At 46.8% G+C, this 23,974-nt stretch overlaps 1 protein-coding gene across 1 annotated transcript; it reads left to right on the forward strand.

Annotated features, from left to right (window-relative positions):
* Positions 1–637: 637 nt before the first annotated feature.
* LOC142434754 (melanoma antigen preferentially expressed in tumors-like) lies at positions 638–20,558 on the forward strand. The gene is made up of 2 exons (XM_075539371.1): positions 638–1,676; positions 20,221–20,558. Exons 1-2 carry the CDS (start codon positions 638–640, stop codon positions 20,556–20,558), a joined length of 1,377 nt encoding a protein of 458 aa, XP_075395486.1.
* Positions 20,559–23,974: the final 3,416 nt, after the last annotated feature.

Below are 23,974 nucleotides of genomic sequence, written 5' to 3' on the forward strand. Positions count from 1 at the left end.
ATTTACTATTGCAATCACCTATCTTCATCTCTGCCTCTTGACTACACGGGTGATCAATTTCATACTGAGATGGTTTGAAGAATCCTTCAGTTCTTTCGTTTAGCGATTGGTGAGCAAATTTGACTGCACACTGTATTGATGAGACTTTCATGTCCTCCCATAGATAATATCCCGAAACAGAGAGCATAGTAGTTCAATATAGATGTAAAATTTCCATTTGAGGAATGCCCAGTCATTCCTTCTGAATTTATCTCTCCTGCACAGTAAGCCATAGGATTGTTGGATTCTATATGCAACCACCATACTTCCTACTGATCTTTGATTTATGCATTTCCACAGCTGCTGAGGTCACTGCACACCATCGGCCCTGCCTATCTTGGATTCTACAACTCGAGGACCCACTTGAGTCTGCGAAAGTATCCACTTTGAAAACTTTCCAGCCCCTACCTTGCCAGCCTCTACCACTGTGAGTTCATAACAGGAGTGGCATAGCCAGGAAGCTTCCCTCTGAGGAGCTAAGGCGGGCAGGTTCCGGGTTTTAAAGTGCTGGGACAATCCGTGTGGCTGTCCCAAAAGTCTGAGCACACCCCTCTTTTTATTCACAGGTCTGGACGCTCTGTGGAGCTGATTGGTCAACATGAGCAGCAAGAACCCACCCAGGCTCCTGGACCTGTCCATCCAGAGTGTGTTGCAGGATGAGGCCTCAGCCATTGCTGCCCTGGAGTGGCTGCCAACAGAGCTCTTCCCCCCGCTGTCCATGGCAGCTGTCATTGGGGGACACGGAGAGACAGTGAAGGCCATGGTGGGGTCCTGGCCTTTTATCCGGCTCCCACTAGGGGCTCTCATGAAGTCTTCGCATTCTCACCAGGACATCTTAAAGGCTGCCCTGGATGCTTTTGACATCCTGCTTTCCCCAAAGGTTCCCCCCAGGAGATGCAAGCTGAGAGTGCTGGATCTATGCCTGGACACTGACACCAACTTCTGGAAAGTGTGGTCTGGAACCGAATCCATTGCCTCTGTGACCTCATCAGAGGATCCAGTGGCCACCCGTCCCTGGACTCTGACCCACACCAGGAAGGATTCCAGAACAGGGGAGAAGCCTCAGCCCTTGGCCTCCGCCATGTTCCTCACAGACCTGCGTGTCCTAGAAACAGGCCCAGATGAAGTGCTTACCTTCCTCATGGAAAGGGCCCAACAGGATAAGGACCTGCCCAATCTGTGTTGTAGGGAGCTAGAGTTTGTTGGTCTCCCACCACTTCCCATTATGGAGGAGATCCTGAAGGCGGTGCAGCTGGGCGATGTGCAGGAAGTGGTGTTGCATTGCAGATGGGACTTGCACACCCTCGAATGGTTTCTTCCTTACCTGGCCCAGATGGGTCAGCTTCACATACTTCACCTCACGGGAATAATCCTGGAACCCCCGGTGCCAGATCGCATGGCTAAGGTGGAGGAGCTACTTGAAAAACTGACCTCTCAGCTCCTCGGTCTGCATCAGCTCCAGCACCTCATCCTGGAATCGGTCTTCTTCAGGGATGAGCAGCTCGGCCAGCTGCTCAGAAGTCTGTCAGCCCCCTTAGAGTCCCTCACCCTCTCGTACTGTGTGCCTGTGGACTCGGACATGAGAAGTCTGTGCTCGTGTCCCTGCACCAGCCTCCTCAGCTACCTCAATCTGAGTGGTGCGCTCAGTGCAGGCTTTAGCCGTAGATTCCTCCCAAGTCTGCTAGGGAGGGTCTCAGCCACCCTGACCCACCTGAACTTAGCTGACTGCGAAATCGATGACTCTCAGCTCCGTGCCTTGCAGCCTGCTCTGGGCCACTGTTCCCTGCTGAGCACCTTGGTGTTGGGTGGAAACCCTGTCTCCCTGGCTGCCCTGCAGGACTTCCTTCGTCACACTTGGCCACTGTGCAAGTTCTCCCTTCTGGAGCTGCCTGTCCCTCAGGATTGCTATGAGGATTTCCAAGTGACTCTGTGCCAGGATTCTCTTATAGAGGCAATGCAGGCGCTCAGGGAGACCCTGCAAGCCTATGAGCCTCTCTATGTAAGCTTTGCTGGCAGCACTCCTGACAGAGAATGGGATGCAATCATCATTCACAAAGACAGCTCACCTTACGTACCTCGTCTTCTCAATCCTCACCATTGATTCTGAGTTTCTACCCCATTTGTCGAATGTTCATGTTTCTGATGTATACGGGATCATTTGGGACTAGGTTCGTGATCATGACATATGTGCTATGATGATGTGACTACGTGGAGGTGACGATTACGGCAGGCGTCTCACATCAGCAGCTTCACCCGAGACCACCCTTGCTGACATCCCATCTCTCTTCTGAAGCCATGAACAGAGAGGCCAGCACACAGATAGGTGCAGATAGGAGACAGAGCACAGCCTGTTTTGTGGACACAAGGTCCCTTCCTGCCTTGGGAACCTCCTGGACTCTGGAATGTGGATAACAAGACTCATGGAGATTGCCAAGGGAGAGGGGCGCTCCAGATGTTGAAAAGAGACCACTCCCTCCTACTACAGATGCTCAAATTTCTCCAAACCCATTCTCCATGCCTACAATAAAATAAACATCTCTTTGTAAAGCTACTAACTATCGTGTTCACTTCTCCTCCAGACTAAATACAAAAATCAAGCATTCATGACCTGGGAGGTGTTCCGTCTTTCCAGCAGAAGTAGGCATGAAAGGATGCCCATTAGGGTGCTGTGCCTGGGTAGTGGGTAGTGTTGGTCTATGAATCACTAGTTGGAGGCTTCTAAACAAGTAACTTCTACAATGCAAAGCGATGAGAGTCTGCCTCCACAGAGACATAGAGCACCAGCTCAGCCAATCTATGGGGCTCGGTCTGGCCGTGTACTCCTGGAGAGATTGGCCGTCCTTAGGAAGCCAAAGAGGCTCTTCGACTTGTTCCAGCTGGGTCCAGACCATGCTTCACCTTCCCCTAGCTCCCCCCCAAAGATGGCCTGCTGGACCGTGCGGCCCCTTCTCCTTGCCTCTCAAGGCCAGAACTGGATTGTGCAGTCCCTACCTCCAACTTTCCAAGGAGCGTATCTCTCTGTAGCCCCTTCCCTCATTGTTCCAAGATGATTTACTCAGACCACGTCCTGACTCAGACCTTGCAACTGCATCGTCAGAATGCCTCCCTTCCCCTAATCAGTCCTTGGCTCCAGCGCTGCCTCACTGCCAGGAGCGATTTCCCTGACCTAATTCCTTGTTTCTCACAACCGGCCCAAGGGCTCAAGATGCTCCCCTGCCCTCCCTTCCCTCCAGGGAACTCTTTCCCTGCCTCAATAAAATCTTTCTCAACTTCACATTCCTGGCTAAATTCTTTCTGTTCCATGCCTCCATCTACAACCTCTCATCTTGGTGCTGACAGACGCAGGACTGACGGGGGGGACCCTGTCCATCCTCTGGGGAGTGCACAGTCCCGTCCTCCGTTTTCAACCTCTCAACTTGGTGCATGAATGCTGCTGGAGTAAGAGGTCTGCTGACGCGCCCCACCCACCCTTCCCAACTTCCCTTGAACCAGGACCTCTCAGCTGCCACCCTCCACATCTACAAGTGAGTACCTAGCAGTCCGTGCACCTCTGACTGGACTAGAGTTCAGAGTCTGTCTGAGCTCTTTCTACCTGTTTGTGTATCTTGTGCTGGCAGTTCTGTGGTGCCTGCTCTCAGATTTATTCTAAAATCTACTTCCTCCTTCTCTCTACCAGTTCTGCAGTGCCTGCTCTCAGACCTTATCTAAAATCAACTCCCTCCTGAACAACTCCTCTGACCACTCTGCATACATCTGGCCCAAAGCCAGGCCACTCCCCTCCCTCGCTTCCTGCAGTGTCTTTCATTGTCACTGACCCAAAGTCCCTGTGTGCTGGTTAAAGCCGAAAAATGTGCCAGGGAACCTTCCTGTACGGGGAGTCCAGTACTCTCCCACCGGACCCCTAGCTCTGACCGGGACGCCTCTCAAGGATACCAGGTCACCCCCTGACTGACGGGTGTGGACAGGGACCAGTAGACGCCCTTCTCTGATCCTACCCCTTGCAGCTTAAGACATCATGGGGAGCTCGCTCTCTAAGCCTCCCAAGACCAGTCCCTTGGGAAGCCTCCTGACCAACCTCACTGATCGGGGCCTGGCTCCGGATATTCACCCTAAGCACCCGGTCTTTTTTTGTAAGCAAGTGTGGCCACAATCCCAATTGGACAATGAGTCACACTGTCCAGGACTTTCGATTCCAACATTCTCTGAGACCTCACAATTTTTGTCACTAGACTCCAAAATGATCTGAGGTTCCCAATGTTCAGGCCCTTTTCTTTCTTCACTCCCTTCCCTCTCTATGTACTGCCTGTCACCCGGCTCAAGTTCTCTTAACCAAACACTCTCTTAATCAGGCCCCTGACATTACTCCCGTTGATCTTTCCCTAACCCCCCTGTCTCCTTGTCTGCACCCCTAGCAAGGCCTCCTCCATATTCTGGGTGCCCCTCAGCACCACCTCCCTCAGCTCTCAGTGGCGACACCCACAGCCTCCCAAACCCCACAGTCGCCCGCCCTTACTCAGGCTTACAAGCCATCGCTCATAAAGCAGTAAACTCGGGCAAGCTGCAGGAAATTATCCAGCAACCGAGTGAGAATCCGGCAGCTTTCCTCACTCGCCTAGCTGGAGCCTTACCTGAGTACACCAGGCTAGACCCTCCCTCTCGAACGAGGCCTCCGGTGCTAGCCACTCATAACATAGTCAGTCACCAATACTCAAAAGAAACGTAAGAAAACTGAGGATGGACCTCAGATGCCAATACGTGACTTAGTCAATGTCGCATTTAAAATTTTTAGCACCTGAGAAGACCAGGCTGAGGCAACTTGCGAATTCTGAGGCAAGATGGCAAGCCCAAGTCTTGAGGTCGTCTGGAGGGAGGGGTCAGAAGAATTCAGGAAACAGCAACTTCAGCAGTCACTTCACAGGCGGCCAGAAAGGGCACTGGACTAAGCATTGCCCACATCCCCGGGCACCCACCTAGCCATTCCCATCGTGCAGTCAGCAGGGCCACTGGAGAAGTGACTGTCCTTCAGTGCCTAGTCATGGAGAGTCAGTCCCTCCAAACCTTGAACCACCATTAACACTGCTTGACCTGGCCTCCAATGACTGATGAAGAAGCCCCTCACTCAGCATCCTCAGTGACCCCTCCTTCTCCGTGCTCAGGGTAGTGACCAGGGCAGCAGGTAAGCCGGTTTCCTTTTGGTGGACACGGTCTTTTCAGTCCTCCCCTCCTTCTCGAGCCCGACTTCCCCTTGCCAGGTCTCAGTTATGGGAGCTGATGGTCATCTCTCCAAGCCTTTAGTCACCCCACCTTTAATGATGCCTTTGTATTACCATCCCCCTTAACCCAGCTTACCAGCATTCATTTGCCGTTACCTGCAGCCTCTCCTAAAACAGTTCTAAAGCAGACACAGCCCAACTCCCTTAACTTCTCTCTCCCTCCAAGCAGCAGACTTCCTGTGCTACAACCCAAATGATTCCCAGCAGACCGGTAACTCCTTGCTGACACTTAGTTAATAAAAAGATGTAAAGGATATCAAGTGGACAGTTCCTCGGGAACACAGGAAAGCAACAAAACAGACAAGGTCACTCATTCAAACCAGCCACCTCTGCTAAACCTGCAGAGTCCTCCCCATTTACTCAAAGCAACTTTTTAACAAACTCTCCTCCAATCTCCGCCTTTACATTTACCAAACCCAGTAAACCTTTTTTACTTTACACGAACGCAAACCAAGGAAATAGCAGTTAAAGTCTTGACTCAGGTCCTGGGACCCACCCACTCTCCAGTAACTTACAAGTCTATACAGACAGATATGACAGTCAGAGGCGGGCAGCCGTGCGTTGGGACCTGGCAGAAGCTGCCGCCCTTACAAAAGAAGGTGTCAACTAACACTAAAAGAGCCTATCCAGACGTTATCTACCCACAAACTGCAAAACCTTCCCTCACACCAAGTCCTGTCTTTGCTGTCTCCCAACAACCTACAAAAAATCCACCTTAAGTTTATTGAAAACCCTAATAGAACCCTGTGCCAGGCTCCCTCTCTCAACTCCGGCTGGTCATAAACTCTTCCTCAGAGTCTCTCACCTCCTTGAAGCAACAAATTGCATCCCTGGCTCAGGTAACCCTTCAGAACCACCATGCATTAAATCCGCTAACAGCTGACAAAAAAGTACACACACTCTATCAATGAGTCAAAAGCTGTTAAATAAAATGTTAAAGGACTCTATAACATGGTCAGGGAAATAAGGAAACCTCAGTGGGGCACCATCAACCCCTCCTCACAGAGTTCTGTAAAACCACGTCCTGGATTATGCCCCTCGAGGGACCTTTGGGAATAATTTGTGTACTGTTACTGTTGCCTCCCTCTGTTTAAATTTTTCCAGGACCAAATGAAAGCCATCTCCAACCTGCCCTTCAGCCAACTCTTGCTTCGCCCTTATAGTCTGCTGCCAACTAAACCGGGCCCGAACTTTCCAGCTCTTAATCCCCCCTTCTTTGTCCTATCACAGCAGGAAGTAGTGAACCATAGAACACCACACCTATTTCCACTATTAAGAGTTTTGATGTTTGGGCCAGGTCCGAACCATGCAGCCTCTTCCTCTAACTCTCCCTGAAGATGGCCTGCTGTTCTCTGGGGCCCCTTCCCCCCAGCTCTCAAGGCCAGAGCTGGACTGTGCAGTCCCTGCCTCCAGCATATTAAGGAGCTCATCTCTCCAGGCCGGGTCTGTACAGCCCCTTCCCTCAGTGTTCCGGGACTATTTACTCACAGACCACATCCTGACTCAGACCCTGCACCTGCAGCCCCAGAAGGCCTTCCTTCCCCTCATGAGCACATACATCCTTGGCTCAAGCCCTATATATGTCCCACGATTCACTGCTAGCAGCGATTTCCCTGATCTAACTCGTATGTCTCAGAATCTGCCCGGGGGCTGAAGATGCCCGTCCTTCCATGCTCTCCCTTCCTTCCCAGGAGTTCTTTCCCTACCTGAATAAAATCTTTCTCAACTTTACATTCCTGGCAGAGGAAAGTTGTATGTTTCATCGCTGATTCCCTGCTCTGTGTAACTGGTCTACTCCCCACAACCTTTCTGTGAAGGGGTGTTCAGTTGCCTACAAATGGGCTTTGGGTCTGCAGTCTGCAATCACCCTCATTTACAATGATTAAACATATACTTTGTATTGAGCCCTTGATATTGGCTACTCTTTTTTCCTCCCTCCCCTGACCGTCGTGACACCTTGATAAATTATGCACTACTATTTTAGCAGTTCTGAAACTTTTATATCTGTAATCATTAAATTTTTTATTCCGATTAAAGGAATCAGATCTTTCCCAGGCCTAGTGAGCCTGTAGGGCAGAGCAGAACTGTCCTCGTGGGTTTCTGAGAGTATAAATCCTGTTTTTAGTGGTTCTAGAGTTGGATTACAAACATCTGGAATCTATGTACCAGAGACCGAGAAGGAAACACGTCCCAGACTCGGGCCATTCTTACAAACTTTTTGTTTTAGCACAGCACTGCAGCCCCTGTGTCAATCCATCCCCTTGAGGGCCTTCCTCGTTTCACTGCCTCTCCAGATTGCCAAGTATGATGTCCCTCCCCAGAGACCACTCTCCTGATCACACCTTCAAAGAGCTCAAAACATAGCGGCACCAGCCTCGTTTCTAAAGAACACTCTGCTTTCAACAAGTACAAGTTCAGGCAAGGGACAAAACGGTGCATGCAATCTGCTCAGGAAACATGCTACTGAACTGGATTCAAATTTTTATGGTTTGACTGTGTCCATGTTTAAAACAGCAGCTATAGCATTGCTTTCCCCTAGAGAATGATTTGCAAAAATGCCTTGTGTGTTATTTGAGTGTCCTGGTGACTGAGAATTCTTCAACACCATCATCATAATGTACATAAAAATAAGACATGAAGCACATCTTGTTTCAGCTAAGGATACCCTTGCATTGTGAACTAATTTTTTTTTGTTTTGTTTTTTTTTTTTGTTTGTGAACTAATTTTTAATGATATCCAAGTAAACATGTTTTAATAAAGTTACACAGTGTAGTCTATGTTTTTAATTTTACAATTTTTACATAAATGCATTTGAATTAGAGGATAGTCACATCAGTCCTGGAAAATGCAGGTGATTGAATGATCGTCTATAGCAGTATCACGTTGGCAGACCAGCAAGCTGTTCCACTTTCCCAAGTCCTGGAGTGTCCGTTTCAGCTTGGCCATATACACGGGAAGCTTCTCCTGTTGGAGAGGGCCCTGGAGGTCCAGGTAACACTCAAGAGGGATAGAAAACTGCAAGAGTTGCAGCTTGCACAGAGGGAGGGTGTGCCGCAGCAAACCCTCCAGGGTAGCCACTGGGACTGGGATTCCATAGAACCTGAAGAACTGGAGCTGGGAGCAGTGTCCAAGGGCAGGCAGGATGGCTTTGAGCTGGGAGTCTGTGATCCCACAGCCACCCAAGTTCAGCATCTGGAGAGTGTCTGAGACGCTCTCCAACAGAACTTGCAGCGACTGAGGATTGAAGCCAGTCAACTTGATTCTACTCAAATTCAGGTATCTTAGGGACTTGGTGCTCAGACACAAGGACAGATCTATGAAGTCAGACTCAGAAAGTGAGCACTCCGTTATCCAGAGCGTCTTCAAGGGGGCCTCCAAGCATGCAAACACCTGGTCCACGTGACCTACCAGGAACTGAGCAGGGTCCAGATACAGCTCCTGGAGCTGGTGTAGATGGTGTAACTGTGAAGCCAATAGGGAGACTAGATTCTTCACTTCATCCTCCTCCCTCCAGGAGTTCAAGACGATTCCAGAGAGAATCAGTCTTCTCAGATGAACCATCTGGCCCAGGAGAGGAGCTAGCCTGGCCAGGGTAGAGAGTTCCCACGTGCAATTCACTGCCACCTCCTGGACACGGTTCAACTGCGTCATTTTCAGGACCTTCTCAATAATTTCCATTCTAGTTGACATATTAAAAATGTCCAGCTTCCTACAACAGAGAAGGAGCTGGCCCTGTCTCTGACTGACCCTTTTTAGGAGGAATGTGAGCACTTTATCCAAAGTGGCTTCGAAGAAGCAAAGGTCTAGGACCAACTCCACAGAAGGCCTGTTAGACATTGATTTAGACCTTCTGGCCCTCTTTCTAGGGGGCTGAGCTGCCTGTAAGTCGTCTGATGAACCATGGGCACCTGGATCAGACCACAGGTTCCAGGAATTGCTGTGCGCGTGTGTGCAAAAATCTAAAACTTTCAGCTGACATCTCCCAAGGTGAACCTTCTGGGCAAGCAGGACATCTAGTCCATCCAACACAGCTTTTAAAATGTCCTGGGGGAGCTTCTGAGCTCCTATCAGAGTCCCCAGGGGCATGCGTGTGAAAGGCCAGGTAGCCACCATCACCTTCAATGTTGCAAGGTGCCTTCCAGTAACAGCTGCTTTGAACAGAGGCAGGAAGAGAGGACTGGGCAGGCAGCGCAGCTTGGCAATGGCTGAGGCCTCGTCCTTCAGGAAGCTCTGGCTTGCAAGGTCCACAAGACTGGGTGGGCTGTACCTCTTCATGCTGATTCAGGTGCTCCAGCAGGAATGTGAATCCTTGTTGACCAGAGAAGTGTCCAGGAACTTCTCTCAACTCGAAGACAGCCAAGGTGCTGAAGCGTCTCAAGGTTTTAGGTTGGGTGTAAGTTTGGGCTCTTCTGACTACTGTCGTTTCACAATCTTATGCCAGGTCAGAAGGCCTGTGGGGTCCAAGCTGTCAGTCAGGTGATGCCAATCTAGTTGTAGTATCCTAACCATGGAAAGAAAAGCAAAGAATGCGCTCAGAAAGGTCTCATTTCTGCTGAGTCAAACACAGCACCAGGGAATTCCCTATCGATTGTGTTTCCTATAGAATCCCACCACAGAGGGGATTGTAGCATATGAGATTTCATCAACAAAACGATGTTGTTATAGCCAACTGCAAGTTCGGGGGCGACTTCATCATGAGAGTGTTGCTAAACCACTGAGATCCATGACCCAGCCTGTGGGACTAATGTTTCTAGGAAACATCATTCTTCTCTGGTGACTTGGATTCACCTGTGTGCGCAGTTCGGTACATCAACAAATGCATCCTTCCCCCTCATTCTGGAAACACTGACCCCAGCTCAGGTGAGGTCTCCTCTGTCAGAGCAGTTTTTAACATGTATGTAGAGAAGGCATACAATACTTTTTTGACCTCACCAGGTAGACTTTGCCAAGGCCTAAATGGAAGTTCAGATGCCAGATGATGGCTATTCTTGACTCAAGTTGATCAATCCAAGATGGGCAATTCACGTGGCACACTGCTCCCGCACAGGCTGTGCAAGCTGACCAACAACGTAGACAGTTTTGAGAGAGAGTCCACACATGCATACAGAGTGATCTCAGCACAGAGGTGATTGCACCACAACAGACAACATCAGGGCCAATTACAACATCATAAGGAAAACTCTCTGAGAATTCTAGCCCATAAACCTGACACAGAATCTACCCAGTCACACAATACTCACTAGCAACCAACACCTGTGTTGTAGAAAACATAAGACATGTAGAAAAGGGAGTGTTGAGAAGCCATAGTTCCAGAGATGGCCTCATCACCGTGAACTTCACATATGCAAAAATGATTAAGTCTGCTGGGATTTATGAAACAGATTCCCCTTAGACAAACAGTCATATTTATTCCCCTTCAAATATGAGAACAGTGTTAAATCATTCCCAAAGTTTAATAAAGTCCATTGAGAGTAGAGAGTTTCAGAGCAGACATTAGACACATTAATTGGTCCAGTGTTGTGAGACGACACTTCTTGTTAAAAATAACTCCATCAGTCATGTGCCCCTAGTGACTACGTCAACTTTGGATGGATCTGCTTGTAGCCTCACACTCAACTTTACAAACATATGGGGATCATTTAACTCTGCCTTGCAGCTGTTCCTGGAGGCAATGCACAGGAAGGGTTGCCGCTCATTGGAATCATTCGGTGCTGTGGGCGCGTTTCTTGTAGCAATCATGTTTCCAGGTGTATGAGGACGACAGTGCAGGAACTGGGGGTCCAAACGCCACACTGAATGCACCTCGTTCTATCCTCCAGATAGTAATTTTTACCCCAAGTCTCTGTGGACTGTATTCCCGTAGTGATAGTTCATTTCATGTTTAAATGTGCTGGAATCAACAACAGGGAAAACACCCAGGCTTCTGTCAGCACTGTTAAAGGCATTAAATGTTTGAATTCTGCCTTTAGTCCCTTTACCAAACATTGCCTTATCATTTCATAGTTCACTATGCTGGAAATGGACACAAAGCAGAACTACATCGTCCAAAATAATAACACACAAAGTTCACTCTCTTTGAGTCTCTTCCAAATCACTAGGGATTCCAAGGCTGCCGACTTTCACAGTAACAAAGAGTCATCTTTACTCAGCAGACGTTGCAGGGGTTCATCCTCCAGTCTCCGTCTGACACACAAGTAAGACACTCCAAGCCCAATTCACTACCTTCATATCCACTCTGAGTCATCACAACCCTGTAGGATGAGTAGAACAACCCCTTTGGGCTCCTGAGCCTGTCAGTCTTTACAGGAGTATAAAGCCTCATAGTTCAGTCAAGGCGTGCTGGTGATTTCAAACCACTGACCTTGCAGTGAACAGCCCAATGCTTAGCAGCTAAGCCATCAGGGCTCCATGGGTGTGGGTGGTGGTCGGTGTACTTTTTTAGGTATGGGATTTTTTTCCCGTTGTGTCTATGAGTGAACTGATGTCAAGCCTGCCTCAAATCTCTCCACTCCTGCTCACACGTTGTTTGATACGGACCTGTGCCAAAGCCTCAGTGAGAGCCACGCTACTGAGTCCCACACTCCAAACTCTAGGTCCTCCCCCCTGATTTCCTAGAGACTCTATGGGCCTCTCTCGTCCCAGTAGTCCTCATTTCAACTCAAAAATGTAGTGCCGGCAAGCCCTCAATATAAGTTGGGATATCAGAATCGACACTTCTACTGACTCCAGTGACTACCAGTTGATGAATCCAAGATGGGCAGGTAAGTAGCAGGCTGCTTCCTTGAAAGCTGTGGAAGCTGACAAATCCTAGAGAAGTGGGTAATAAGGCTCCTTACTCTCTCAGTTCCAGAGACATGGAGATCCAGCCAAGAGTCAGAGAGCTTTGTGAGTCACAGCCTCGCAGATACTACTTCTCCATGGTTGTCTGATCACAACAGATCTCATCACAGTGGTGATGGAATTAGAGGGAATGCCCACAACATAACAGAAATACCTGTGAGAATTCTGGCCCACAGCCTTGACATGCAACTTCAGCAAAATATAACCTTATAAGCATCATGCATTAATGTCCAAATTATCTCAAAAGCAGATTTGACTAATTGATCACTAGGGACAGGGACCTGGGCCGGCTGTAGGATGCCATCACTGACATCATGCATGAAGGAAGCAAAATCATTCACCAGACAGAACAGAACGATCAAGGTGGAAATCAGAGACTCAGAGTCTGCCATTCGTGGGGACGTCGTTAAAGGAAATGCGAGAAATGATGAAGGAGCAAGACTGAGCATAACATTTCAAAGGGCAACTTAAGAAGACAAAGAATCATGGCAAAAGCTTGCTGTCCAAGGGGAAAATCATCAAATCGATAAAATGAGGACAAAGGGAATTTGAATCCATATATGTACTACAGAAAACAGAGGTGGGAAAGGGCAGATACCCCAACAAAGCTTTGCCTGACATAGACCAAAGGAAAATGTAGGCAAAGCCATTTACAGACATATCTGTTTGTGATTTTTTCTTTTCAACAAACTAAACATACACAGACACTTCTGCCAAGATCTTTGCTAATAGCTTTGTAATCAAGAGGGCACTTTTTGGATCCATCAGGTCAGAATTGAGGACAAAAGACTGAGCTCTCTCATTTACATGTCTTAGACTACAGGGGAACCTTCTTAGGTCTACCCTTTGTTTTTGGGGTACCTTCATTCATTTACCTGTCTTTCTCATAGAAAACTGCTCCTACTGGTTTCCAGGACTACCAGGGAGATTCAGAGCTACTGCTTTTACCTGTATCCCTGAAAATTCAATGCTAGAGTTTGTTGGTCAGAAAGTGAGTGTGGTGTTCTCAAGAAGGCAGTATGATTATTCCAGGCCTTAGGAAAAACTGAGGAGCCCTGACATGGAAATCGTTATATGTTGGGCTACTAGTTCACATAGTCAGCAGTTTGAAACCACCAGCAGCTTCCCAGGAGATAGACTGAGCTTTCTACTTCCATAAACAGCTACAGTGTCAGCAATCCACAGGTGGTCTATTTGAGTGAGCATTGACCCCCTGCCAGTAGGTTTTATTTCAAGAGGATTGTCAAAATGCCTGTATGGTATAAGCACTCACCCTATGGGGAAACTGAAGAAGCCCCTGAGAATTTCTTTAAGCGGAACAAACTGAAGACCTTTAGCTGGTAGAAGTGGAGGAAAAAAAATTAAACACAACTAAAAATACACGGTCACAAGTTTGAAATGTTAATTTTATGAGCCACTGTGTGCTTCCTGACCCATAAAGCAACACTCTGCCCAACAAAAGGAAACACTTCCCAGTCCTGTGCCATCCTCACAAGGGACCAGGGTACAACAAGCTGGCAGAAAAGTGGTTGTTGAAAGATGGAGGCACCATAAGTAGAAGATGTAAGGACACAAAGTCGCCAAACCAAAGAGAGCTAGACCATCAACCATTTCAAGAGAAAGCATGTGACCAAGAAACAGTGGTACCAAGAGAAAACCTTTGCAGCCATTGTGTCTGGGGATGGGTCTTTTTAGCTGTTCAATATCCATGGGTCTGACCTCCCTTGAAGAGGCCGTGTGTCTTCCCATCAACTTACCTTGAGTCTAGGACCTGGGTCTGGAAGTGGGCTGGATTTTTAGGTTCACCGGAGCACGTGTATCCAGGTCAGCTCTCTCGGTTGCCGTGAATTTCTCTGTCTCTGCTGGCTGTTATAACTGATCGCCTCTTGTCAAATGACAAATTCTGTAGCCGCCTCCACAGAAAATTCTCTCCCAAGAATCTAATCTTTGCTCTGAAGATATCAAGTTCTTAGTGTCCCACCCTGCATCGTGTCACACCTGGCTTATTTATCACCTAGGCTGACCATGTAGGAGATCATTAGATGCCAAAGTCTGCCATTAAAAATATGAAATAAACCAAACTCACTGGTCATGGAGTTTATTCCAAATCATAATGATCCTGTGGTCATTACAATTACTGTTGATATCACTGAAGACAGACGTGTGCGTAAGCAAACGTGGTGAAGAAAGCTGATGGTGCCCGGCTATTGAGAGTTATAGCCAGAGATGTAGGTGCAGAGTCCCCACACTAATTCAGCTTCCCGGAATTCCTTTGGGATCAATGTCCAAAGAAGCAGATCATCTCCCCCTCAGGCAAAGTGAATCAGAATTGGATTACTTCCCTCTTTCTCCAGCAGCCTCGGGGAAAGTGGTCTCTTAGGGTCTCTTATCTGGGTGTGTCGTTGATGGGCTTGATGAAGGTTCCATAGTCAGGAAGCAGAGGCTAGCAAACTTTAGAGCTGGAAGAGCAACAATATAAAAAGGATTCCAGTGTCTTGAAGCTAGTCTTACAAACAAATGAAATCTCCATGATGGAAATAATACCCTTCAAATACAACTATGATAAGTTAATTTACAATTTTATTTTAGAGACACATGTATGTACTGAAAGATCCTCTTAAGCAGTGGTTCTCAACTTTCGCAGTGCGTCAACCCTTTAATTCAGCTTCTCATGTGGTGGTCGCCTCCACCTGTAAAATTATTTTCGTTGCTACTTCATAACTGTAGTTTTGCCCTTTTTGTGAATCATAATGTAATGATCTGATATGCCGGAGGCATTGTCATGGTTGCAAGTTGCACATAATTAAAGCATATTGATGAACCACAAAAACAATATGTAACCCTAAATTGTGAAATATTTATTTCTAATGACTAATAAGTGAAATGTTGTCTTGAAGCATGGTGTCGCATGGGGAACAGTCTTCATACCGGGTACTGGTATATGAACTTATCTGCATGTGGGTGGACTTACCTGGAGACGGATAGAGGAGTGGTGTCTAGGCTTCTAAGACCATCAGAAACGTGTTTTCCAATGGCCTTTGGCAACCGACCCCTGTGAAAGGTTCGTTCCACCCCCAGAGGGCTCGAGACCCACAGGTTGAGAACCGCTACTCTTAAGGCTCTCAAGCCCAAGTTTGCTAACCCCTGGTCAGGAGTCAGACCCTAGCAGATATACACTGACTGCATTGGTTACAAGTACCTATCTTGTAATCTCTACTAAAATATGCATGTCTCATTCATGACCCTGTTGTGGTTTCCCCTTAGTGTTTTAATCATTTTTGGGGGGTGCATACAATTCTTATCACAATGCATACATCCACTGTTTCCAGCACATTTGTGCATTTGTTGCCATCATCATTCTCAAAACCGTTGCTTTTGATTTGAGCCTTTACTATCAGCTCCTAATTTCCCCCCTTCCTCACCACTTCCCCCTCTCTCATGAACCCTTCTAATTCATAAATAGTTATTAATTTGTCATATCTTACACTCCCAGACGGCTCCCTTCACCAACTTTTCTATTGTTCAACCCCAAGGGAGGAGGTTATATGTAGATCCTTATAAACGGTTCCCCCTTTGTACCCACCTTCCCTCCACCCTCCAGGTATCGCCACTCTCACCACTGGCCCTGAAGGGATCATCTGACCTGGATTGAATTTTTGATAATTTCCTGTGTTCCATACTTTATTGAAATACTCTTTATTTTTCTTTTTAAAATAAGTTTATTGGGTGCTAATACAACTCTTATCACAATCCATATACCCATCCATTGTGTCAAGCATTTTTGTACATTTCTTGCCATCATCATTCTCTTAACATTTGCTTTCTACTTGAGCCCTTGGTATCAGCTCCTCATTTTTTCCTCTCCCTCCCCACCACTCACTTGTTCATGGACACTTATAAAGTAGTATTATTTGTCATGTATTAAAGTGTCCGATGTTTCCCTTCACCCACTTTTTTCTTGTCCATCCCCCTTTGAGGGGGTTAAATATAGATCCTTGTGATCAGTTATCTGTACCAGTGTACAGACTCTGGTCTAGTCAGACTTGTAAGGTAGATTTGGGATCATGATATTGTGGAAGGGGGCGGGGGATCATTAAAGAATTAGAGGAAAGGTGTAAGTTTCATCGGTGCTACACTGCACCCTGACTGGCTCCTTTCCTCCCTGCAATAATTCTGTAAGGGGATGTCCATTTGCCTACAGATGGGTTTGGGTCTCCACTCCGCTCTCCCCCTCATTCACAGACAGGAACTGGAAACACAAGGAATCCAGGACAGATAACCCCTTCAGGACCTATAATGAGAGTAGGGACACAAGGAGGGCAAGGGGTAGGTGGGGGTAGAAAGGGATAACTGATACATTCAGAAGCATCGTGGAAGCATTCAACTGAATTCAAATAAATAAAGGGTATGAACGAAAAGACCACCTTAAATATTAAAATAATGAGAGGGAAGATTTCTGTCATGGAAAAAGCGAGAGAACTTTCTGAGGAGCCCAGAGGGAGGTCACCTGAGCAGGTCTTCCATAATACCACAATCCCATCGACTACAGGAAAGTTTACAGCAATCTCCTTCTGACAGAGACGCGTTTCACTTCCCTCAACTGTGGCCAGAGGAGATCTGCCAGAGGCAGAGCCTGACTAGGTGCTCTGCAGCTGGACGTCAGGTGCTCTGCAGCTGGACGTCAGGTGCTCTCTCTTCCAATGCCTTCTACAAAGAGGGGCTCACAACCTCAGTTCTGATACCTTCCCCTTCTCCATACTTGCATTTTGTTCTCCATTCTCTTGGGACGTCTCACAGACAGCTGTGCTTCTTCCATGTGGACTTAGTTGGTGCCGCTTTTAGATGGTTGTTAATTTGAATGCCACAGTAAAATGTAAACAAAACAGATGGGTCTTGGCTGTTTCTATGACAGTAATCACATGGAGTAATGTCTAATGGGCATAGTCCTAAATGAGTAGACCCTACTCCTACAGTGCAAAGATGTTTAAAGGTAAGGCTCTCAGCAATGATACTCTGGTGAAAGGGAAGAATGTTGTCAGTGAGGTCCCTAATCCAATGAGGGCACAGAGGTGGATAGAGACGCCAGAGCTGGCTAGAGAAGAAAGAGGTGGGTAGATGGCCTAGAGAGCCATGCAATAGTTAAATATACAGAATGGCCATGAATGAACCACATGACCCTCAGAAATATGTATCACTACACTCCATTTACTTAACATTTTATTACTGTTAGTCACTTAATTCCACACTTTTTGTTAGTAACATTAAGGATTAATTAATAATATTTCTATTTTTATCTCCTTAAATCCGTTCACTAATCCTTCTCTTCACTAATGCCCCAGCTTCTCCATGTGACTGTTAAAATAAGAGATAACCATAAAAATCCCTTCTATTTGAAAACAAGATTTTGTTAAGGTATATTCTGTAATAAATTTTTGTGGAAGACAAATTCAAATCTCCTTGAGGGTGTGAGTGCTGGAAGGGGGTGCAAAAAGAGGATCTTAAGTATAAAATGTTTTGGAAATGATGAAGGCAGCATATACAGAAATATGCCTGGTACAATTGATGTATGGAATGTTATAAGAGTGTAAGAGCCCCCAGTAGAATGATTTTTTAAAAAGGCTCCTGAGATCCAGCCCCAAGAGTGACCAGATGTACAGACAGACATGCAAACTCCAGACTGAAGCACATGTACTATATACCCTGTATATTTACAATGTGGTGTATAAATGGGACAGCCCTCCAAACCTCTTTGTTGTATGATTTATTTTTGTTTTTTAAAAGAATATCTGAAGCTGTGTCTCCCTCATGGCTGGCTAGGGGCTCAGCCCACAGGCCTCTTGGGGTGCCTGTCTCCCCATCCCCAGCATGGTGCCCCTACCTAATCCATATGCTAGGTGTTCAGTGGTGTATATTTCTCCTCCTGGACATGGTGCACACACTGCCTGGGACATGGTCCTCTCCTTAGTCTTAGCTCATGGGGCTCAGTTTCAGAGCTGGGGGCAGGTAATGGGCACTGAGCTGAAGCCAAGGCTGGCAGTACACCTGGATGCGGGAGTGCTTGGCTGTCCAGCTTCCTGCCAAGAACTGCCAATGGGGTCAGAGCTGTGCTCCCAGGAAATTCCTCCTCCCAGGACCCCTTTGCGTGAGGCTGTGTCTGCATATTCTATACAAAAGTACTTGTCCTCTCCCTTTGTAAACTATGTTTGACATGGATTACACAAATATAAACCACTGAAAGAAAGGCATATTTGAACCTAATTTATCTCTGCCCTTTTGATGTGTTTAGTGCTATTTTTTTTGTTTTGTTGTTTAGTGCTATTATGTAGCGTTAGACATGGAGAGAGGCAGAGATAGAAAAGCTAGTGGTGGTAAGTTGAACATCGAATATGGCAAACCAAAGAAATATGCATGCACATAAATGACTGTGGTGGCCAAGAATATCAAAAGTAGTGTGGTTGGCCAATCAACAAATTTCACTTGCAAGACGGACAAAGAGAATATTCCTTAGGCGCAGCAATGAAGATACTTTATATTACATTCTGTTGCGAAGTTATCTGCAGAGAGCCATCCCTGGAAAAAGACACCACGCTTGGTAAAGTAGAGGGGCAGTGGATAAGAAGACCATCAACCAGATAGGCTGCCACATGGCGTGAAACAATGAACTGAACTTCAGAACACATTGACGGTGGTGCAGGACCAGCCAGTGCTTCCTTCTGTTGCCCATTGCTCCGTATGACTCAGAAAGGATTACGTAGCACCGAACAAGAGCGATGGAAACTGATGAATACAGGGGTTGGAGGTGGAGCAAGTGATGGAGACGACAGGTGGTCAGAGAGCAGTGGTGGGTAGATAGCCTAGAGACCAATGTAGTAGATCACCATATTTCTTAACAGTTGCGTCTCTGAGCATTGAGTATAGATTTCTGTGAATTGGAACTCTGGATAACTTCAATCTTTCCCTTGTTTATCATCCTGTTTCTGATCTAGTTATGGGAATTTTTGCTTTCTTCATGAATTATCCTCCGTAGTGAAAGCTGCACTATTTAATCTGCCTCAGAAAGTACTGCAAGCGATTCTTCCTTTTCCATCGAGCTGGCTTGTATGGTCTCCATTTCATAGGTTTATAGTGTGTCTTCTCCCAATCCTCAGGCCACATTGCTCCTCATGTAATCAACTTTATTACACATTTGATCAGAATTCAGATTCTGAATAGGATAATGCTCACCTTTCCTGATTGAACACCACTCAGCATCCCTTGAGGTGATTCTCCTCCTGCGGAGTCCAGTACCCTCAGTAATTGAAAGCCCAGCAAACTGCTCGATCCTCCTCATTAGCGTCAACCGCACCCCAGTCACACTTCAGCTACTTTTCAGTGGCAGCATCTCATCGTATCCGTGGCTCTATATCAGACAAATGTCTGCTACTCTTCAGTGTCTAATCCCTCAGAAGGGATTTCCTCCTGCCTTCTTGTCTGTTCTTAGTCTCTAAGATCAGCTGAAACCCGTTCACTTGGAATTCATCGCTGTATTTTCAAATGCTGGTGACATAGCTTCCAGAATCATAGACACACAGAAGCCCCCACAGTTCAGCAAATAGCTTCCGATCACAGAGAGAGACCTCAGGCAGTGCATAATGGAAGAAACACTTGCTGGTTAATCATCTCTAGATTTTTGTTACTGTGGTCCAAATATATTTGTCCTCTCTAACTTGGAAAACTCCTACTTGTCCTTCAAAACCTAGTTCCATAGATAACTCTTCCATTCAGTATTATGCCTTCTTCGATGCAGGAAACTATCATCCATATCTTCCCGCGGAACCCCCCCCCCAATTGTTGCATCCTACACCGTTCATAATCCATCTCAGCGGGGAATTCCTAAATCCACATAAAGCAGTTGAAAAAATGAATACGCCAACGCCTTTGCGTCACCGGAAGTGCGTCACCGGAAGTACTCTGAGCCTTGTGGAATTGAGAATAAAACCCGAGCCTTCCGAGTTCTCCAGTGCTTGTGAGCAGAGAAAGAGGCTGAATTGTCAGGAGTGAAGAGTTTTGAGCAAATACTGCCGACCAGACTTGCACCCCAAGAAGATCCCCAAGGTCATGATGCCCAAGTACCAGCTGTATAAGGTGCAACTGAGGATCCCCTTCCACATGAAATGTAAGACGTGCGGAGAGTATGTCTACAAGGGCACGAAGGTCAGTGCGCGCAAAGAGACGGTGAACCATGAGGACTACGCGGGCCTGACCATCTCCTGCTTCTACATCAAGTGCAAGCACTGTGGGGAGGAGTTGACCTTGAAGACAGACCCCGAGAGCACAGACGACGCCCTGCAGCTGGAGGCTCTTGTAACTTGCAGACTGAGACGCATCAGGAAGAGAGGGTGCCAAAGGAGCCGGAGCACCCCGTGAAGGTGATGGGGAGGCGCACCGAGGACTCCCAATTGGAGATGGAGGTGCGGGAGAACCTGCAGAGGCTGGACCAGCGGCAGGCCCACGTGGATTTCGAGGTCGTGATGCAGCAGCCTGACAGAGGAGCAGCAGAGGCAGAAGCAGGAGGGAGACCAGAAGGAGGTGGCGGCCCTGATGGAGGAAGTAAAGAAGCATCGACTAGGGGCAGTCACCGGGCCGGGCCTCCCGCCATTCTGAACCAGCTGCCAAATGCTAAGAGGTAAGAGATCTATGAGCTGAGCCTGTGGAGTCTGGACAGCACAAGGTGTCAGCTGCCACGCCTGGTAGTTTTAACAAGGGCCGGTGAGGATAGCCGCCTACCACAGGGCCTGAGGGGGCCAATTCCCGTCCCTGCTTGGAGCGGGTAGGCAGCTATCCCGAGATTGAGGACATTTGCGCCAGAGGCCCATCCCTGAACCTCCACTACAAGTCCAACCATGCTAGCTGGGCCAGAGCTCCCAGAATTGGGACCTAGCAAGCAGCAGGACCTGGTGCCCCACCTCCCATATTCTGTGACCCAGGGGCCCGGCGCTGAAGTTGTGGAATGGGAGTATTCTGTTTTGTATATAATTACTTCAATTGGAGAAACCAACAAGAAAAGTACAAGAGCAACTACTACAGGGTCTGGAGAAAATGTTCTAGAATTGAATTTGAAGGCAGAGGTACAGCTCTTCCTTGATCTTATTGAATCGTATTACATTTTCGATGCAGTGAAAATGAAACTGGTAAAACCAATAATCCTAAAAAAGTTTGACTGTTGATAAGAATCTTCTCCAACATCTTATATTTGTTAGAGCCTAGATCCTGAGCACACAGTCTGGAGGACACTTTCAGAGAATAAAAAAGAAAGACTGAAATCATCTGCAGATTAGCCACGCCCGACTGAATTCCTTGGGATCAGAAGACAAGGAAGCAGCTAATCTAGCCTTTCCCATTCCAAGATTTCCCGCTGAAAAAGAGCGTGATGTGAACAGTCCTGTTATCTCACAGGAAACCACGTGAATTCGATTATGGCAGACATTGTTTTCTTCAGCGTCATTCAGTCGGCTCCGAAGCACAGGGACCCGCGCAGGAGAGAGGGAAAGACTGCACACTCTGCGCCATCCTCACAACCGTGTGTAAGTGTGAGGCCTTCGTTGCAGCTGCTCTGTGAATCCATCACGTCAATGGCCTGCTTTTGTCTCTCTGTCCTTTTCCAGGAACTGATCTCTCCACAAAACAGGTCCAAAATATGTAGCTTGACATCCCATCATCCACATCTGTAAGGAGCAATCTGGTTATACTTTATATATAGATAATATTATGTTATAATATTAAAAACACAAATAAAAGCATATATACTTGTCCGTTTGGCATACCCTTCCTCAATAGAAATTGAGCACTGTTTCCTTGTTTTGTTGCCACAACTTTCTCTTGATCCACTTAACCATTCAATGACGAAGTATTTGGGAATGCCCCTTCTCATGGCTATCCCTACTTTGTTATCATGCACAGTTTCTGCGTTGGAGGCAGCAGGGTCTATTGACGCTTCACCTTAACTTGCTCTTTTTGAGGATATCTTCAAACGGGTGCAACAAGACAGTGTCCACAGTGTGGCAGTGTTTTGCAGCTGGAACTGCTCAGTCTGAACTGATTTGCCCCTTGTTTGGACCAGATGGTTCATGTGAGAAGTCTCAGACTGTCTGGACACATCTTGGGCTCAACACATAGGAGGTGGAGAGCCAGGACTCCAAGTGTACAATGGTGACAAAGAGATACAGTCATCTCCTACAGGGATTCCCCTAAGTTTATCCTTCTACAAGGGATATTAGGAAAGAATGGGTTTATGTTTGTGAAAACCTTACATGTATTGCAATTATTGCTTGAATAATGGGCCTGTGAAACACAACACGGGCATGTTTACTTTTTGGGTGAAGTGAATGTGTTCTATGTTGTATTATTCACCTATGTATTTACTTGCTCTGCTCAATAGAAACAGTACAAAAAATTAGAGTGTATTGCTTACCTTCTATAATTCATAGGTTCTCAACCTGTGTGTCTTGACCCCTTTGGGGGTCTCAAAGGATCCTTTTGTAAATGTCGTCCGATTCATATCAATAGCAAAATGACAGTTATCAAGTAGCAAGGGAAATAATCTTATGGTTGGGCTGGTCACCACAACATGAGGAACTCTATTAAAGGGTCGCGCATTAGGACGGTTGAGAACCACTGCCCTACATCTTTCACACCTCCATACCTATTGAGGGTCCTTGATATGTCTTTATAACTTGCCTATGTGCAAGGGTACAAGATCTGTGTCAACTTGCTGAGGTCACGAATTTCATCAGTGTGGAAAGTATGTAAGCATCTCTGTTTGGAGTGGAAGTTTAGGATTGGAAGAACAAGCACACATCCTGCCAAATGCAAATGATGCAACCCAACTAGCTGGAAGGCAGCCAAACTTGAAGCACTTCCTGATGCAGATGGGAGACAAACTCTGGCCAGGATCTAGCATCCCACAGATGTTGCAAGGATATAAGGAAGGTACCTCAGAACCCACGGGGAGAGAACCTTATCTTCCAGGTGAGGTCCTGAAGTTGGATTCCACCTACCTAAACAGTAAGACAATGATGTTTCCTTGTTTTATAAACCATAATTGGTAATGCTTCTGACATAAGAGCCGTTGAGAAGAGAATATACTGTGCTCTTCTCAAGAGGTCAATCCTTTAAACATGCCCAATGTGATCCAATCATCCCTGCAGTGCTCCAGATAAATGCAATTGATGTGGCATGCTTGGTAACCAGGGTACTCATTCCAACCTACCAGGCAGTCTGTGGGGCCTGATGAGGTCATCTACCCCTGGAGAGATCAACAGTCTGTAGACAGCCAAGGAGGCACTTTTACTCTTTCCCATAAGTTGGCTCTATGTTGGAAGAGACAGAGTACAAGTGTGTTTGTGCTATGGGAAATGAGTTACACCAATGAATATTCATAAGGGTATTATTTTGCATGTGTAACAATCTGTGGACTAGAGCCATTTCTGTAACCAATTGCTTAATCCACTCTCATCTGCTGACACACCTCCTCAAAATGTTCTATGTTCTATCAGTCACAGTGGGTGAGGTTTGATGGCTGACAATTTATCTCAACAGGGTTGGGTCTGGACGCTAAGGGTGTGTTCTGTTAGGATGGCATCAGCCTGGTGGATAAGATAACCAAAACTGCCATCACTTCCCTACTGAGACCTACTGTGTACAGCCAATGATGGGGAAGCTAGCTATCTTGTGGGTGTGGTTTTTGAATTAAAATGACTCTGAAAGCTCTCTAGCTTTGTTCTGGACCTGGACCCTTCCTCTGTCCTGAAGGTTTGGAGACTTGGGAGAGAATCCTGCCATTA

The sequence above is a fragment of the Tenrec ecaudatus genome, chromosome X (assembly GCF_050624435.1).
Source record: "Tenrec ecaudatus isolate mTenEca1 chromosome X, mTenEca1.hap1, whole genome shotgun sequence".
NCBI lineage: Eukaryota > Metazoa > Chordata > Mammalia > Afrosoricida > Tenrecidae > Tenrec > Tenrec ecaudatus.